The 15993-nt window shown below is 40.7% G+C and overlaps 1 protein-coding gene across 2 annotated transcripts in view; it reads left to right on the top strand.

The window, feature by feature from the left end:
• Positions 1–15993, top strand: part of LOC141172452 (espin-like) — a 343391-nt gene that overhangs the window by 140508 nt on the left and 186890 nt on the right. For both annotated transcript variants that reach the window (XM_073656689.1, XM_073656688.1), the window contains exons 4-5: positions 6577–6759; positions 9380–9511. In XM_073656689.1, the coding sequence (XP_073512790.1) occupies positions 6577–6759; positions 9380–9511 (315 nt within the window). The remainder of the gene's footprint in view (positions 1–6576; positions 6760–9379; positions 9512–15993) is intronic.

Here is a 15993-nt window from a genome sequence, read left to right as displayed (position 1 = left end):
CTGCCGGCCAATCAGAGGCCGGCAGCTGACGTCGGCGTGCAAGTCACTGGTGGCCGTCTCTTGCACGCTGAAGTCAGCTGCCAGTTTCTGTGCCTTCTATGTAAGAGAACGCTGCACGTCATAGGGGAAGGTGAGTAGAGTCAGTTTTTTTTCCATATTTTTTGGAGAATATCAGCAGAACAGGGACATTATTTTTGGAAGAAGCCCAGGATGGGGCACATTATACCAGGATGGAGGACATATATTACTGGAAGGGGGCCAGGATGGGGGACATTATACCAGGAAGGGACCCAGGATGGAGACATTATACCAGGATGAGGGACATTATTACTGGAAGGGGCCCAGGATGGAGGACATTATACTAGGATGGGGGACATATATTACTGGAAGGGGGCCAGGATGGGGGACATTATACCAGGAAGGGACCCAGGATGGAGACATTATACCAAGATGGGGGACATTATTACTGGAAGGGGCCCAGGATGGAGGACATTATGCTAGGATGGGGGAAATATATTACTGGAAGGGGGCCAGGATGGGGGACATTATACCTGGAAAGGGAGACATTATACCAGGAAGGGGCCCAGGATGGAGACATTATACCAAAATGGGGGACATTATAACTGGAAGGGACCCAGGATGGAGACATTATACCTGGAAGAGGCCCAGGATGGGGACACTATTACTGGAAGGGGCCCAGGATGGAGGACATTATACCTGGAAGAGGCCCAGGATGGGGACTCTATTACTGGAAGGGGCCCAAGATGGGTGACATTATATTTGGAAGGGGCCCAGGATGGGGGACATTATTATAGAAAGGGCCCAGGATGGGGGACATTATTACAGGAAGGGGCCAGAATGGGGGACATTATTATTGGAAGGAGGACATTGTTACATGAGAGGGCGATCACATATGTCTCCACAGGATCTGGAACGCTACAAGGGTTCATACATCTGACAAACATGCAGGAAGAGGCCAGGTCCAAATATCGCATTGGGGCCCATCAGACTCTAGTTACGCCACTGTCTATAATCCTCTATGTTGTGATGATGCAGCTTGTTGTATGTGCCAAGTTCATTCTTCCACAATGTCTGAGTACTAAATTATTCTGCTGGATCTACAACAGGTTGTGGACATAGACACAGAAAGAACACAGCACAGTACAGTTTAGCGAATGGTCTGGAGGTATCTACCACAGGTTCTCCTCTCTTGTATACAAATGAAAATCGAAGTATATACTAGACTCGAGGCAAAAGATTCATAGGACCCTGCTCCAGTGGTCACGTTGGTTGTCCATGTCCTTTGTCTTGCAAAATTCCTACTACCTGCTGGCATTGCCAATACATCATTTGATTATTAGATACACATACAGATATATTTGCTCAGCTATAGTAAAAATCATATATAGGAGAGAAGGAAAATGGGCAGCAGGTCAGAGCTTAATCTTACAGTGGCCAAACTGATTAATGACATTTACAAGATACAGTATAGAAGTTTAAAGAGGTTGTCCACTACTTGAACAAACCCTTCTAGATCCCTATGAGAGTGAAACCACCAATGATTGGCCACAGGGATTGTGGGACATAACAATGGTATGCGAGCCCCGGGAGAGCAAGTGCCGACACCACTGTAATGACGCCGGAGGTGAGTATACAGTCCTGCTCATCATTGGCACCCTTGAAGTACATAATTTGGAATATCTTCTGAAAAAAATGAATCAAGTGAAAGTTTTTTTGTATAGAGCCCTCGTGATAAATACAAAAGAGCAAATGATGAACAATAATTTAAAACAAAAAACAATGGAAGGTAAAAATAGAAAAACCTAAAGCTGCTGTGTCACTGGTATTGGCAACCTTTACATTAATTTAGTATGGAAACGCATTTTGACTCATCTGTGGTAAATTACAAAAGAGATTCACCTGTGATTAATTGTCGGTGTTCATGTGACATGAATTAGTCAATGAATGATGACTTCAGTGCTTTAAAAAGCCACATGGTAGTCTCTGTTCCTTTGTCACAATGGTGAGCACAAAGGAGCTGTCTGAAGACATCAGAACTGTTATTATTAGCAAACACAAGACTTCCGAAGGGTATAAGGCCATCTCCATAGACCTTGGTATCCCAGTTTCAACAGTGCGCAATGTTATTAAGAAGTTTGCCAAGCATGGAACCATCAAGAACCTCCCTGGACGTGGGGGAAAGAGGAAAATTGACAAGAGATGTCTTCGAAGGTTGATGCAAATGGTGGAAAAACATCATGTCAAGCATTCAAAGCCCCAAAGGCTAACCTGGAACAGTCTGGGGTCATGGTTTCAACAAGTACCATAGACCACACACTAAACCAAGCAGAGATTTTATGGGCGAAGGCCAAGGAAGAGACCATTGCTGAACAAAAGACATAAAAAGGAACGACTGATCTTTGCCAAAGAGTACCTTGACAAACCAAACCACAACCCTTCTGGGAAAATGTTCTGTGGACAGATGGAACAAAAATAGAGCTTTTTGGCAATGCAAAGTAACAGTATGTTTACAGAAGGTGCAATGAAGCTTATAAGGAAAAGAACACCTTACCCACAGCTAAGCATGGTGGAGGTGCCATAATGCTGCGGGGTTGCTTTGCTGAGTCTGGTACTGGAAGTCTTGACTGTATCAGAGGAATCATGAAATCAGAGAATTATCAAGAGATTTTAGAGCGAAATGTCCTACCCAGTGTAAGAAAACTTGGTTTGAGTCAAAGATCATGAGTCCTCCTGCAAGACAATGACCCAAAGCACACATCCAAAAGTACACAGGAATGGTTGAAAAAGAAAAAATGGACTGTTTTAAGATAGCCAGCAATGAGTCCTTGTCACGGGTGTGTCGCCACGAAGATCGTCACGATTACACAGCCTGACTTCTCGCAGCTGACTTTTTGGTGCTTTGTGTTTTCGGCAGTGAGGGAGTTAATTCTCTCTCTCTCTGTGCTAGACGAGGTCCAGCCTCGCCCAGCTGCAATCAATGTTGCTGTAGTGAGACTCCTTCAAATGCCTGCTGGTCTGTTTGGGAAGTGTCGGTGAAAGCATTTCATACAGACTTACTGAGCGGATCGTGGTATTTGGAGTTTCTGAGATAAGTGTATTTGGAGTGTTTTTTCCCTTCCTCGCTTTATCATTTATCTCCTTTCCCGTTGGTGTTCCCTCTGTTGTAGTTGTGTAGTTTTTGTATGCAAGGTGGTTTTGGTTTTTCCCTTGTACTGTCTCGTTCGTCTAAGTACTGTGTGTGGGCATATTATTACTTGTCCTCTTTTGTTGTGATCGGGGTCCTTCTCAGGACTAGATTACTTAGGTGCAGGGATCCTCAGGAGGTAGGGGTTACGCTGGCGGCCTGGACCTCTGTACCTTTAACAGTACCTCCAGGTTGAGGGATTAGTCAGGGCCCCAGCTTAGGGTCAGCTTAGGCCCCCTACCTCCAGTATACAGAGACAGCGTGACAGTCCTGACCTCAATCCCATTGAAAATCTTTGGGGTGAGCTGAAATCTGCCATTGGGAAAAAGAAAACTGCAAACATTCAAGAGCTTGAACAAACTGCAAAGGAAGAGTGGGAGAAAATTCCAGCTAAGAAGTGCAAGAAGCTTATAGATGGCTACAAGAAACGTGTGGCGGCTGTCAGCAATGCCAAAGGGTGTGCAGCCAAGTATTAATTAGGGGTGCCTTTATTTCTGCACATGCTGTTTATCCTGTTTCTTTTTTAAAATTGCAACATGGAAGTTGAAAAAACAATGTTTTATTGTTGTATTACTTTGGACCACTAATTAAAAAATCCTGAGGATATAACTTTGATACATTTCCATTTATTTCTGAAGATATTGTACAGTCTATGAAAAAAATGAAGCGGTGCCAATAATGGTGAGCTGCACTGTAAGTGTTATTATTTTACTGGGGGCGAAACAGGTATTCAGAAGGTGTTGTCCAAGTTGTGGACAACCCTTTTAAATGTTACATTCCAGAGATAAATTGTGGAAGGTGATTACTACAGAGAAACCATCGATTAATAATCAGGAATGGAAGAAGAAAACAGACAGGCAAAAGCCACCATAATCTTATTGGTGAAGAGTGTTCAACTGATCCACATAAGACACGAGAACGCTGTGAAAATTGTGCAAAATGAGACTCGGCAAACAAAAGGATATGCAGGAGCATATAAACTCAATATTGGAAGTGATCACACAAATTAGATCAGTGGGAGAGGATATAAAAGACAGACATATTGCTGTGCAGTTTACCTGAAACAAAAATTATTAAAGGGGTAGTCTCTCCAGTTCTTATGTTGTTAATTTTTCAAATTGCTTCTAAAATAAGCAACTTTGCAATTTACTTCATGTTAAAAGATCCTCTCAGTTCTCAAGATCAGAGGGATTTTTAATCTCATAGTTTACAGCTTCTTGAATAGATTACAGGCCACTCATTGGTCTCAGAGTAACCGGTTACTTGTGGAAGGAGGTCATGCCGCTATCGGACCTGATGCTTTAGAGCCTGCTTGTGCCGCTCTGAGCTCGCTGGTTCCGACCAGCCTCGTTGCCCCTGTGCTTCTACCATGCTGCAGAGGCTTGGAGAGCGCTCAGTGTGGCGCGACCATGCTGCTGGTCTGAACTGTCTTCAGGACTAAAAAAATAAGTTGGAACAAGTCCTTTAATGCACTAGAGACAAATCTGACAATGGAATTTATAAAGACCACCAGTCTAGAGAATGAATACTAGACTCCACAAAAGGTGAAAGTGGAATTGCTCTTAAAGTGACAGATACAACACAAGAAGAAAACTACAGCATGTTCACTGCTTGTGAACAAATGGCTGAAGTCATTGAAAGCCCAAACTCTAGAAGTGAGCAGATACAATCAAATCCATATTCAGAACAAAGTAGTTCAAAAATAGAAAACAAAGGTGAACCACCAGTATGTCTCTCTAACAAAGCAAGCACAGTGCATTCGAACCCCCCATCTCAGGAAGTCATATCTCAGTTCTCAAAAGAGAAAGCCAATAAATGGATACATTCTGTAGAGGAAGAAATTAAATCAATACATGACAACCAAGGATATTTGGCACTCGCATAGATGGAAATCGTTAACCCAAAAACCAAGTATATTCATGTGAAGTTTCATTTTGTGAGGAGTCTTCAAGAACAATGATTTCTGGTTTTAAGTTACTGCTAAATGAGTACATTACTGCAAATATTTTTGCAAAGCCATTGACTAGATAGAGATGATCCAGGCTGATGTTGAGAAGGATTGTGGGAATATACAATAACTACAGGACTATTTTGTGGGGATAACAGATGGTGATAACTGACACAGTTTGTTGATATGTGTAGTATTTCCTCCAGACCTCCTCAGTTTTGTATGTGTCAGTTCTCTCCTGTAATCCTCCATGCTGTGATGATGCAGATAGGAGTTGTTGTATGTCCCATGTAAAGCAGCTCATTCTCCCACAATGTCTGAGCGCTGAATGATTCTCTTGAAAGCTGAAATCTGAAATACTAGGAATAAAACATGGTATCAATCTGTTGTATCATTATCACTGATGTACTGCTTCTTCTGACCTGTAAAGGGAGCCCTTGTAAACTATGTGAAATTACTGTCCATCCACCCAATTTTTATTTACCCTTGTGTAAATTGCCAAGGATTCCTGGTGGTCCCCCAGCTTTTCAGCTCACCAAGTCAACATATAAAACAAGGGCAGAATACATAAGTGCCAAGAACATCAGCAGCTAATTCTTCCCTTTTCCATTAGGTCTATGACATCACGTGATTGAAAACAAACTAGCTGAATCCTTCTGAGCTCTATGTAGCAACAGGAGGTCAATTTTCCCTGCACAAGTCACGAGTCACTGCAAAAGTACCTGGCAGAAAGGAGGAGGGAGCAGTTGGGTCGGAAATTGAAGAGGGGGATTGATTCATGCAGGGAAAAGAGACTTCATGTTTCTACACAGAGCTGAGAAAAGAAAAGAATTAACTGGGTAGAAAGGCAAAATGAGCAATTGTAAGTACACAGTGCTATATAATATGATAATTGCAGTATATTAAGAGGATACAAATTTTGATGGAAGGAGTGCTTCTTTAAGCCAGAAATGTTACTCCAGTCCCTGACAGATGGAGGCGCACAGCAGTGGTAAGATGCTGCAAATTCATTAAGTAGTTTGCCCCTCTTACTTTTGTACACTCAACATTAAGACTGGAATATGAAACGCCAGTCTTAATGAATCAGGTCCTAGCTGTAAAATTGGAGACGCAACCTCCAAATGCCTAGTCAACTCTGGGAAGTGGTGACTCCTTTAGGTGGTGGCACTGTGTGACGCTATGGTGGTCTCTAAACAGATGCCTCATGCATTATATCTTGAATATGTTAGTAATGATATGGAGGAGAGATTTACGTATATATTCCATTGGTAGTTGGCAGCCATGGGAGGTGTGCCATAATTTTTTTGCCTTGGTTGTGTCCATTTTGCTATGATCCACCTCTAGGAGCTGCTTATTGTGAACATTAAAGGTTTGTTTCAGTTCACAGATGTTGATTATGCTTTTTTGCTTTTCCAACTTATAGATGAGTTTTACAGATATAAGTCTTTCCGAGCGAGATGCGGATGGAGCGACTGCCATGCACTTTGCTGCCAGTAGAGGTCATGCCAAGGTCTTAAGCTGGCTTCTTCTCCATGGAGGGGACATGAGCACTGATAACTTTGGAGGATCCCCTCTACACGATGCTGCAGAGAATGGGGAACTTGAGGTTTATCTTTTTTTCATTTGCCCAATATGCAAAATAATATAACTTAATAATATACTATATAACATAAAACTGCACCATGTTGACAAGAATAAACATAACCTAATACTGCCTCCCTTGGCCAATATTATAACTACTATAATTCTGCCCCTATGTGCAAAAATATTACTACTATAACACTGCCTCCTATGTATAAGAATATAACTACTATAATACTGCCCCTATGTACAGGAATATAACTACTATAATACTGCCCCCTATGTACAAGAATATACCTACTATAATATTGCTCCTATGTACAAGAATATAACTACTATAACACTGCCTCCTATGTATAAGAATATAACTACTATAATACTGCTCCTATGTACAAGAATATACCTACTATAATACTGCCCCCTATGTACAAGAATATACCTACTATAATATTGCTCCTATGTACAAGAATATAACTACTATAACACTGCCTCCTATGTATAAGAATATAACTACTATAATACTGCTCCTATGTACAAGAATATACCTACTATAATACTGCCTCCTATGTACAAGAATATACCTACTATAATATTGCTCCTATGTACAAGAATATAACTACTATAACACTGCCTCCTATGTATAAGAATATAACTACTATAATACTGCTCCTATGTACAAGAATATACCTACTATAATACTGCCTCCTATGTACAAGAATATACCTACTATAATATTGCTCCTATGTACAAGAATATAACTACTATAACACTGCCTCCTATGTATAAGAATATAACTACTATAATACTGCTCCTATGTACAAGAATATACCTACTATAATACTGCCCCCTATGTACAAGAATATAACTACTATAATACTGCTCCTATGTACAAGAATATAACTACTATAATACTGCTCCTATGTACAAGAATATAACTACTATAATACTGCCTCCTATGTATAAGAATATAACTACTATAATACTGCCTCCTATGTACAAGAATATACCTACTATAATATTGCTCCTATGTACAAGAATATACCTACTGTAATATTGCTCCTATGTACAAGAATATAACTACTATAATACTGCCTCCTATGTATAAGAATATAACTACTATAATACTGCTCCTATGTACAAGAATATAACTACTATAGTACTGCCTCCTATGTATAAGAATATAACTACTATAATACTGCCTCCTATGTATAAGAATATAACTACTATAATACTGCTCCTATGTACAAGAATATAACTACTATAATACTGCTCCTATGTACAAGAATATAACTACTATAATACTGCCCCATATGTATAAGAATATAACTACTATAATACTGCTCCTATGTACAAGAATATAACTACTATAATACTGCCTCCTATGTTTAAGAATATAACTACTATAGTACTGCCTCCTATGTACAAGAATATACCTACTATAATACTGCTCCTATGTACAAGAATATAACTACTGTAATACTGCCCCCTATGTACAAGAATATAACTACTATAGTACTGCCTCCTATGTATAAGAATATAGCTACTATAATACTGCCTCCTATGTATAAGAATATAACTACTATAGTACTGCCTCCTATGTATTAGAATATAACTACTATAATACTGCCTCCTATGTATAAGAATATAACTACTATAGTACTGCCTCCTATGTATAAGAATATAACTACTATAATACTGCCTCCTATGTATAAGAATATAACTACTATAGTACTGCCTCCTATGTATAAGAATAAAGCTACTATAATACTGCTCCTATGTACAAGAATATAACTGCTATAATACTGTCCCCTATGTACGAGAATATAACTGCTATAATACTGCTCTTATGTACAAGAATAAAACTACTGTAATACTGTTCCTATGTACAAGAATATAACTACTATAATACTGCCCCCTATGTACAAGAATATAACTACTAAAATACTGCTCCTATTTACAAGAGTATAACTACTATAATACTGCCCCTATGTACAAGAATATAACTACTATAATACTGTCCCCTATGTATAAGAATATAACTACTATAATACTGTCCCCTATGTATAAGAATATACATGCAAAAAGTCAATAGTAGCCAGCTTACCCAGATCGTAGTTTCTCCTTGGTCCGATCATCTGCTTAGGGATCCACACGGAAATGAGGGAGGCACACCCTCGTGCAATCACTTGGAACCAAAACAAATAAAGTCCAGCGGAGGAACCCTTATTTTGGCATTTTTCTTAAAATCTTTTTATTCTTCAACAATCCTTAAAAGAACATCATTCCTTTTCAGACCAGGTATGTGCATACAGTGGGCACTTTATGGCAGTATAGAGGACACAGCTGTCTAGGAACAGAGGTTTATAACAAAACTGTCCTCCATGTTCTACATACCTCTATCTCGTGCTGCCCTTGAATTGATCAGCTTGATCTTAGTCACAAGCTACCTATAAAATACATATTTACTACATACCGTAAATGAACACTTACAATCCATCTGTACCGTATGGAGTCCTGGCCTGTATCTATCTTCCCCCCGATGGCTGTAATTGGTAGTGCAGGCTCTGGGTATAAAATTCACTAAGTAATAAGCTAGATAAAATAATAATAATAATAATATGTTTTATTTTTGTTTGTAATTTTAGTGCTGCCAGATTCTTGTCGTTAATGGTGTTAAACTTGGGATCAAAGACCACGATGGGTACACAGCTGCTGACCTGGCGGAGTATAATGGACACATGCATTGTGCTAAATATCTAAGGACGGTGGAAAATATGGTAAAGCTTATACTGATTGTTCTCCTGCCTTTTGTCACATACACCGTGCATGCTGACACTTCATGTACTTCATTTAACCTTTTCACAACTGTGGCTAAAATTCATTCAGGTGCTCGATGAGTATTGCATTACATATTAGGGACTTGTAGGTAGAGTATAATCTCCAGTGAGATGCTGATCAGCCATTGTAGGGGGGTACGTCCAGCACATGTAGGTAAGTATTGAAGGGGAGCTGCTCCACCATCTACTGTAACCCATTGGTATGTGCTTCTTGTGCCTAATGGAAAATCTAGCCCTGATCTCTATGGTTATTGGTTTAAAATGGTTTTCTGTAGCCACATAAATGAAGCTTAAAGGGGTACTCCACCCTCATGCCCCCTCCTTTTTTTTAATAACCCGGCCCAGCATGATCTGTTCAGAAAAAAACTATACTTGGATCCCCCACCACTCCTCTATGATGCTATCCATACATGACTACGCAATTTTTTTACACTTTTAACAACACTGGGCTTGTTTATTTTTTACATTTTTATTCAGTCACTTATTTATTTATTTTTTAGAAATGGCAAACCCTTGAAAGAGGTTTATTAGCAAAGTAAAAATGTTGTAAAATGAGGTAAGACACATAAGCTTTGCAAAGTTAGACAATTTATTAATCTAGTGTTATGCCCAGGTGCCCAATCTTCTTTTAGCCACTGCCCTGGTGTTCTGTGATGGGGGCTGGCTGACTGCTAATTTTAGTAGTTAGGTTGGTCCTAATCTTCGTTTCCCCGCTGCATTTCGAGTCCCAGTAGGTCCTGTGAAGGGGGCTGGCTGATTACTAATTTCAGGAGCTTAGCCAGCCCCTTTTGGTGATGTATTGACCACTGCTGTTGTCACTTTCTGCCACAACAAACTGTATTCTGAGTTAAGCACAGGACTTGCTGGGATCCCAATTGCCTTGGTTAGTTGAAAGATGGGAAACAAAGGGTTAATAAGATGACATTAGTGAGTTATATAACTTACTGTGCTATACTATAAAGCTCAACAGCATTTATACTTAGCCGACAAACCCCTTTAATATTTGTAGTCATAAGTTTTGCAATTTTCTAGTATAGTTTGTGTTCCTTGCGTTTTTCAAGATCTCTGCAGCAGTGAGTGAATTGGGCGGTGCTGGGATTGGCCTCTGTTTTTCCTGCTTACTGAGTTTTCCCCTCACAATGTGCAGTGACAGTGCGCTCTCTTTCCGGCTTGCAAGTGAGCGCACTGTCACTATGCTTTAAAAAGAATATTGCAGTGACAAGATCCTACTGAGCATACATTGGAATTGGCAACCAACACATGCTCAGTAGAGCAGGGACTAGCCCTAGCAGGGACGTTACTGGTTACTGATGACACTTTGTTTCATGTTGGAAGCCAAGACTTCAGCAGTGATCACAGCTTCTGCCGCCTGATAATGTCTCGTTTGAGTATCCCAGCATGCATAGGGGGTTCTCAAACAAAGTGTAATCAAACAGAAAACAGGTAAAAAAAAAAAAAGGAGTTGGATAATTACTAAGGAACGTTAGCGACTATTTAATTAAAGTATATTAGAAAAGAAATTAGATTAAATAGACAAATATTTGGGATTAAAATAAATGTTAGTCTTAGATCATCCCTTTAAAATTAGCAGCAAGCTGACCTCCTTCACGGGGCCTGCTAAGACCCCAAATGCAGTGGGTAAGGGAAATAGTAATTAAAGACTCTGTCCTGTAATCTAGCTGGAGGAGCGCACTGCTACCCTGCCTCGCGGCTTCGCAGGGGTGTGCACTCATGATAGCATATTTCTGGTAAAGGATACATGTGGGACTGGACTAGATTCATTTACCAACCCTCAGGTGTATGAAGTATTGGTTCTGTCTGGATCCAGTAAGTAAAAAAACGAATCCGTTACAAATGAAAGAAAAACGGATGGCTAATTAACGGATCCGTTTTCCATAGACTTCAATGTTAAAAAAACGGATCCAGCAGAGATCACTAATTTAGAAACAGACTAAAAAGTTGTCTGTACAACTTTTTTGCCAAGGAATTGCTGCTGGATCCTGTCTAACTAATTACGACTGGACATGTGAGCATAGCCTTAGGTGCAATGTGCAGTGCCATAATTTCCAAGATATGTGAACTGGTAACATGGCCCTCCTAGCCGTCTTTGAACCTTACTGTAGCTTTGTAAGAGTCCAGTTACATAAGGAGAATCATTACAAATGACGGGACAATGTGTCATCAGATGGTGTAGAGTAAAAATAATATGGTGCCATATAGGATGACTCCCATGTGCCGAGGGACAGGCTCCATGCATGTGGCCATGCACCTTTTGGACTCCAGTTTGTATGAAAGACTTTTAGGCAATTTATTAGCCAATCCAGAAAAATATGGCACTTGCTAAATGAGTCAATGCAGAGTGACAATTACTACTTGGAAGGAGACATTTAGAATGTATTGAAATTTAGTTATCAAAAGTTGAGAAACTTTTCATGCTTTCTACATCTATACACAAAGCTGCTTTCTACGTTTTCAAGGTTAATCTTGGAAATATTCATTCATGTATCTAATGTATTCTGGTAAAAGATCATTTCCATATTTGACAGTCTTAAGGCTGCATTCGCACATCCTCGTGAAATGTCCGTGTGCTGTTTTTTTTTTTTTTTTCTTATCGGATGGCATATGGATCCATTGCGTAGAATGGATCTATTCACACATCCTTTACAATCATGGATCCAAAAATGAGGTCTGTGAAACTCAGAAAAAGTCCTATTCTAATCTGATTCTGAGGAGCAGAATCGGCCATTACTCTATGGGTCCATGTGCTGTGCGATTTTATCAGACATGGATGTGTGAATGCAGCCTAACTCTAACTGTTGTCTGGTCTTCTATTGTGACGCTAGTCACTACTCCACAGACAAGCCGTGAGGCAGGGTAGTCAAGAAGTCCAGGGTCAGATACCAAGAGAGCATGCAGTAAACTAAAGGGGAAAACAAAAGGTGAAGTCAGGTCACCGTCCGAGGTCAGAATACCAGGAAGTAAGCGGATCAGAGCAAAGGGGCTAGGCAAACGGATGGTCAGAATGAGGTTCAAGGTCAGGCAGCAATAGATTAACAAGCAGAGCACAGGAAACCAAGGCAAACCACCGAACAAATGCTATGTCTGGCAGAGAACTGGGACTGACAGCCCAGCTAAGTAGCTGGGTAATCCCCTAGAACAGGGAACACCTGAAAGAAGCTCAGCACTTCCCAGTCTCAGATTGGACGGCTGAGCTGTCAATCAAAATACCGACAGCTCAACACGCTCCTGCACTAGATTGGACGACTGAGCTGTCAGTCACTGCTTCCAAGGTGGATCGTGACATCTATGATATAATGCTCAGGAAACTAGCACATTTCTAAATTTAGCTTTGAACATACATAGAAAATGCAAATTAAGTGAAACACAGAATCTACAGCAAAACCAAAGAAATGAGCCGGAGCATAAGTTAGTATACGTGCAAAGTGTAAGAGCATGTTCACACTGTGGCTATTTCACAGACTAAAGCCAAGAAAATAAAATGAGCATATATCCTATAGTAAGTAAACAGTAGCAGTACTTGTAAATAACACAGGGCTCTTAGTTAACACTGTCTTGATCTAAAAAAGCGTAAAAGCCATCCCACCGCGACAAGGTGTACCCAACCGGGACGATCTTATCCTGTCTCTAGTATTAAAACTTTACCTTTTGTCAGCCAACCTCAATGTGAATAATGGCAGAACAGGACAAGGGTCCAATTCTGTTCAGACACCTGTCAAAGAATCTGCAAACTTGCTCAACTGCTTTGGTCCTATAAAAAGCGCCCCTCTTGTCCATAGGCGTTGTCTGGTATTGCACCTGCATCTTATTTATTTGGATGGGGCTAAGCTGCAGTACCAAACTCATCCTATGAACTAGAGTGGAGCTGTTTCTGGAATGAAGGAAGGCTCCAATTTCTAATCTCATCTAACTCCTTTAATGATGGCAATTATTGTGAGTGGCACCGCGGGTAGTCTATATGCACAGGACAGAGGCCGCTCAGACATGTGAATACATCTGTACTTAACATAATCAAACTCGATCTGATTTCCAGAGAGATAGCTGTGGGTGATTCAGTTACTATCTCGCACAGGATCCTGCCAGCCATTGGGGAGGGGAAGTTAATGAGACGTCCACTGTATCCTGTGAATACAATGGAAAGTACATTAGTCCCCGAGCAGCAGGCTGTCACTAGTGGAAATGTACAGGTCTATGTAACATGACTGTTCCTGGTACCTATGACTATGACGTTATATTCCTGCTGCTGGAAATAATCAGTTTGCACTGTAAGAGAGGAGCTTCTCTGCAGCTTTGCAAGTAATAGAGCAGTTTCCAAACCCCTGTCCGAATATTGGCTCCTGTGAATGGTGTAAGGAGGGTGGTTGTCGGACGGCCACCGATATCTTACCCCTCTGATCACCCCATTCACAGGGACAGTAATAGGGTGGCACTTGCTTTCTCATCTTTTACTCATTGTACTGACTCTAGGTTTAGATACTTTTGTAACTTTTTTTTTTCACTAAGCGATTGTTCACACATTGTGGGTTTTTTTTGCTAATTTTTAAAGAGTAAAAAATGCTGCACTTTACAATAGCAGTAAAATGAATGCATTTTCTGAAATCTCATACTACTTATTTGTTCCTTGTTGATTTTACCTGTCATTGCATTTTTTTATTCGAATCTGCAGCATGTCAATTCTTTCAGTATTTTTTAAGCTTTTTCCACCATTCAAATTGAATGGAAAAAACGCAAGCAAAGACGCACATTAAAATGCAACAAAAAAAGTGTTTTTCCTGCCAACACTGTTTTTTTGCAACCAAAAAATCCACTGCAAATACTCAACATGTGCACATACCCTTACTGTGTCAGTATGCTCCTGAGCTCCCCCTGGTGGAGACTTCAGGCAGCCAGAATTTTGTTTGAGCTTTGTATCAGAAAAATGGAATTCTGTCCACTATAAAGATATATTAAGAAATGATATACAGCCAATTTATCTGGCCTAGTCAGCCAATTGCCTCCAGTAGCAAAAGCAAAGCTTACATTACTTACCTGCCCACTGTGAATGTAGCTATGATGCTAATGGATCCTGATTGTAATATAATGGGGTAAGGCTGCGTGCCCACTATGCGTTTTTCAAGCATTTTTGCCGCGGAATTTCCACAGCGAAAACGCTTAAAAAATGCTTGGTAATACGTGCCCCATGGTTCCCAACGATAATCCGCATGTGCTGTGCACATGCTGCGGAAAAATACGCAGCATGTCTGACACGCAGCGTATTTGCCGCCATTGACTTGCATTGAAACGCTTGATATCTGCATCACTACATGTACACACGCGGATATGAAGCGATTCAATGTGCGGATGGTACCCGGGTCTGGAGAAGAGGAGACTCTCATCCAGACTCGGGTACCATAGTACCTGTAAAAAAAAAGAATTTAACATAAAAAATAAAGATTATACTTACCTTCCGATGGCCCCCGATCTCGTCAGCGATACGTCTGGTGTGTTGGGAGGCTCGCGGTGGTGTGAGGACCTGACATGACGTAATTTAGTCATGTGACAGGTCACGCGATCGCTGACCGCGAGACACTGGGGAGACCGGACGCATCGGAGAAGGAGACCGCGGGCCATTGGAAGGTAAGTGTAATGTTTATTTTTTACCATTCTTATTCTTTTTTTTAACTATTACTTGGTCACACTATATAAATCCATACCTGTTGCATGGATTTATATAGTGTGACCAAGTTGTCAAGCACTTTTCCAAGTGATGCTAAAATCGCTTGGAAAAGCACTTGATAACCCGCATGTAGAAATGCATGCAAAAACGCATGACAAACGCTTCTACCTGGCGGGAAAAATGCATGTAAAATCCGCATGCGTTTTTCCTGCCAGGGAGAAGCGGAAAAAATATGCAGCATTTCTGCATCGTGGGCACTTAGCCTTAATAGGGCAAGGGTGTGGAAACCTGACTTTTGCTTCAATCATGTAAATGGTTAAATTGTGAATGACTTAAGTCCCCCATACACCTTAGATAGCTGTCAGATGAACGATGGGTTGGCCTGCAACTATCTCACCCGACTGACCAAGGGCTCCTGCTGCAGCGATGTCTAGTTGCGCTCTCTCTGTGAAAGAGCTGCTGTTAGACATGTCTGGCTGCAGCTTATCTCTTTGAGATCAAAAGGATCAGCAGTCCGAAATCCGACATGCCGGAACTTTATCCTTCCCGATGGGGGTCCCCATACACTTTAAACTGTTGGCTGAACCCATCAATTTCAGTAAGTTTGCCCAGTGTTGGTCTAATTTGTTTGGGGGCCCTTAAGCTCTGTTCACATGTCCAGTTGTCATCCATCTGTACCAGATCCAGTATTTAAAAAAACTGGATCCGTTACAAATGGAGCAAAAATGGATGCATTGTTTAGTTCCTG

This window comes from Phyllobates terribilis, unplaced genomic scaffold, assembly GCF_046119375.1.
Source record: "Phyllobates terribilis strain yellow unplaced genomic scaffold, ASM4611937v1 Scaffold_12__6_contigs__length_324123572, whole genome shotgun sequence".
Lineage (NCBI taxonomy): Eukaryota > Metazoa > Chordata > Amphibia > Anura > Dendrobatidae > Phyllobates > Phyllobates terribilis.
The sequence above is the reverse complement of the archived record's forward strand: the minus strand, read 5'-3'. Positions and strand labels throughout refer to the sequence as shown.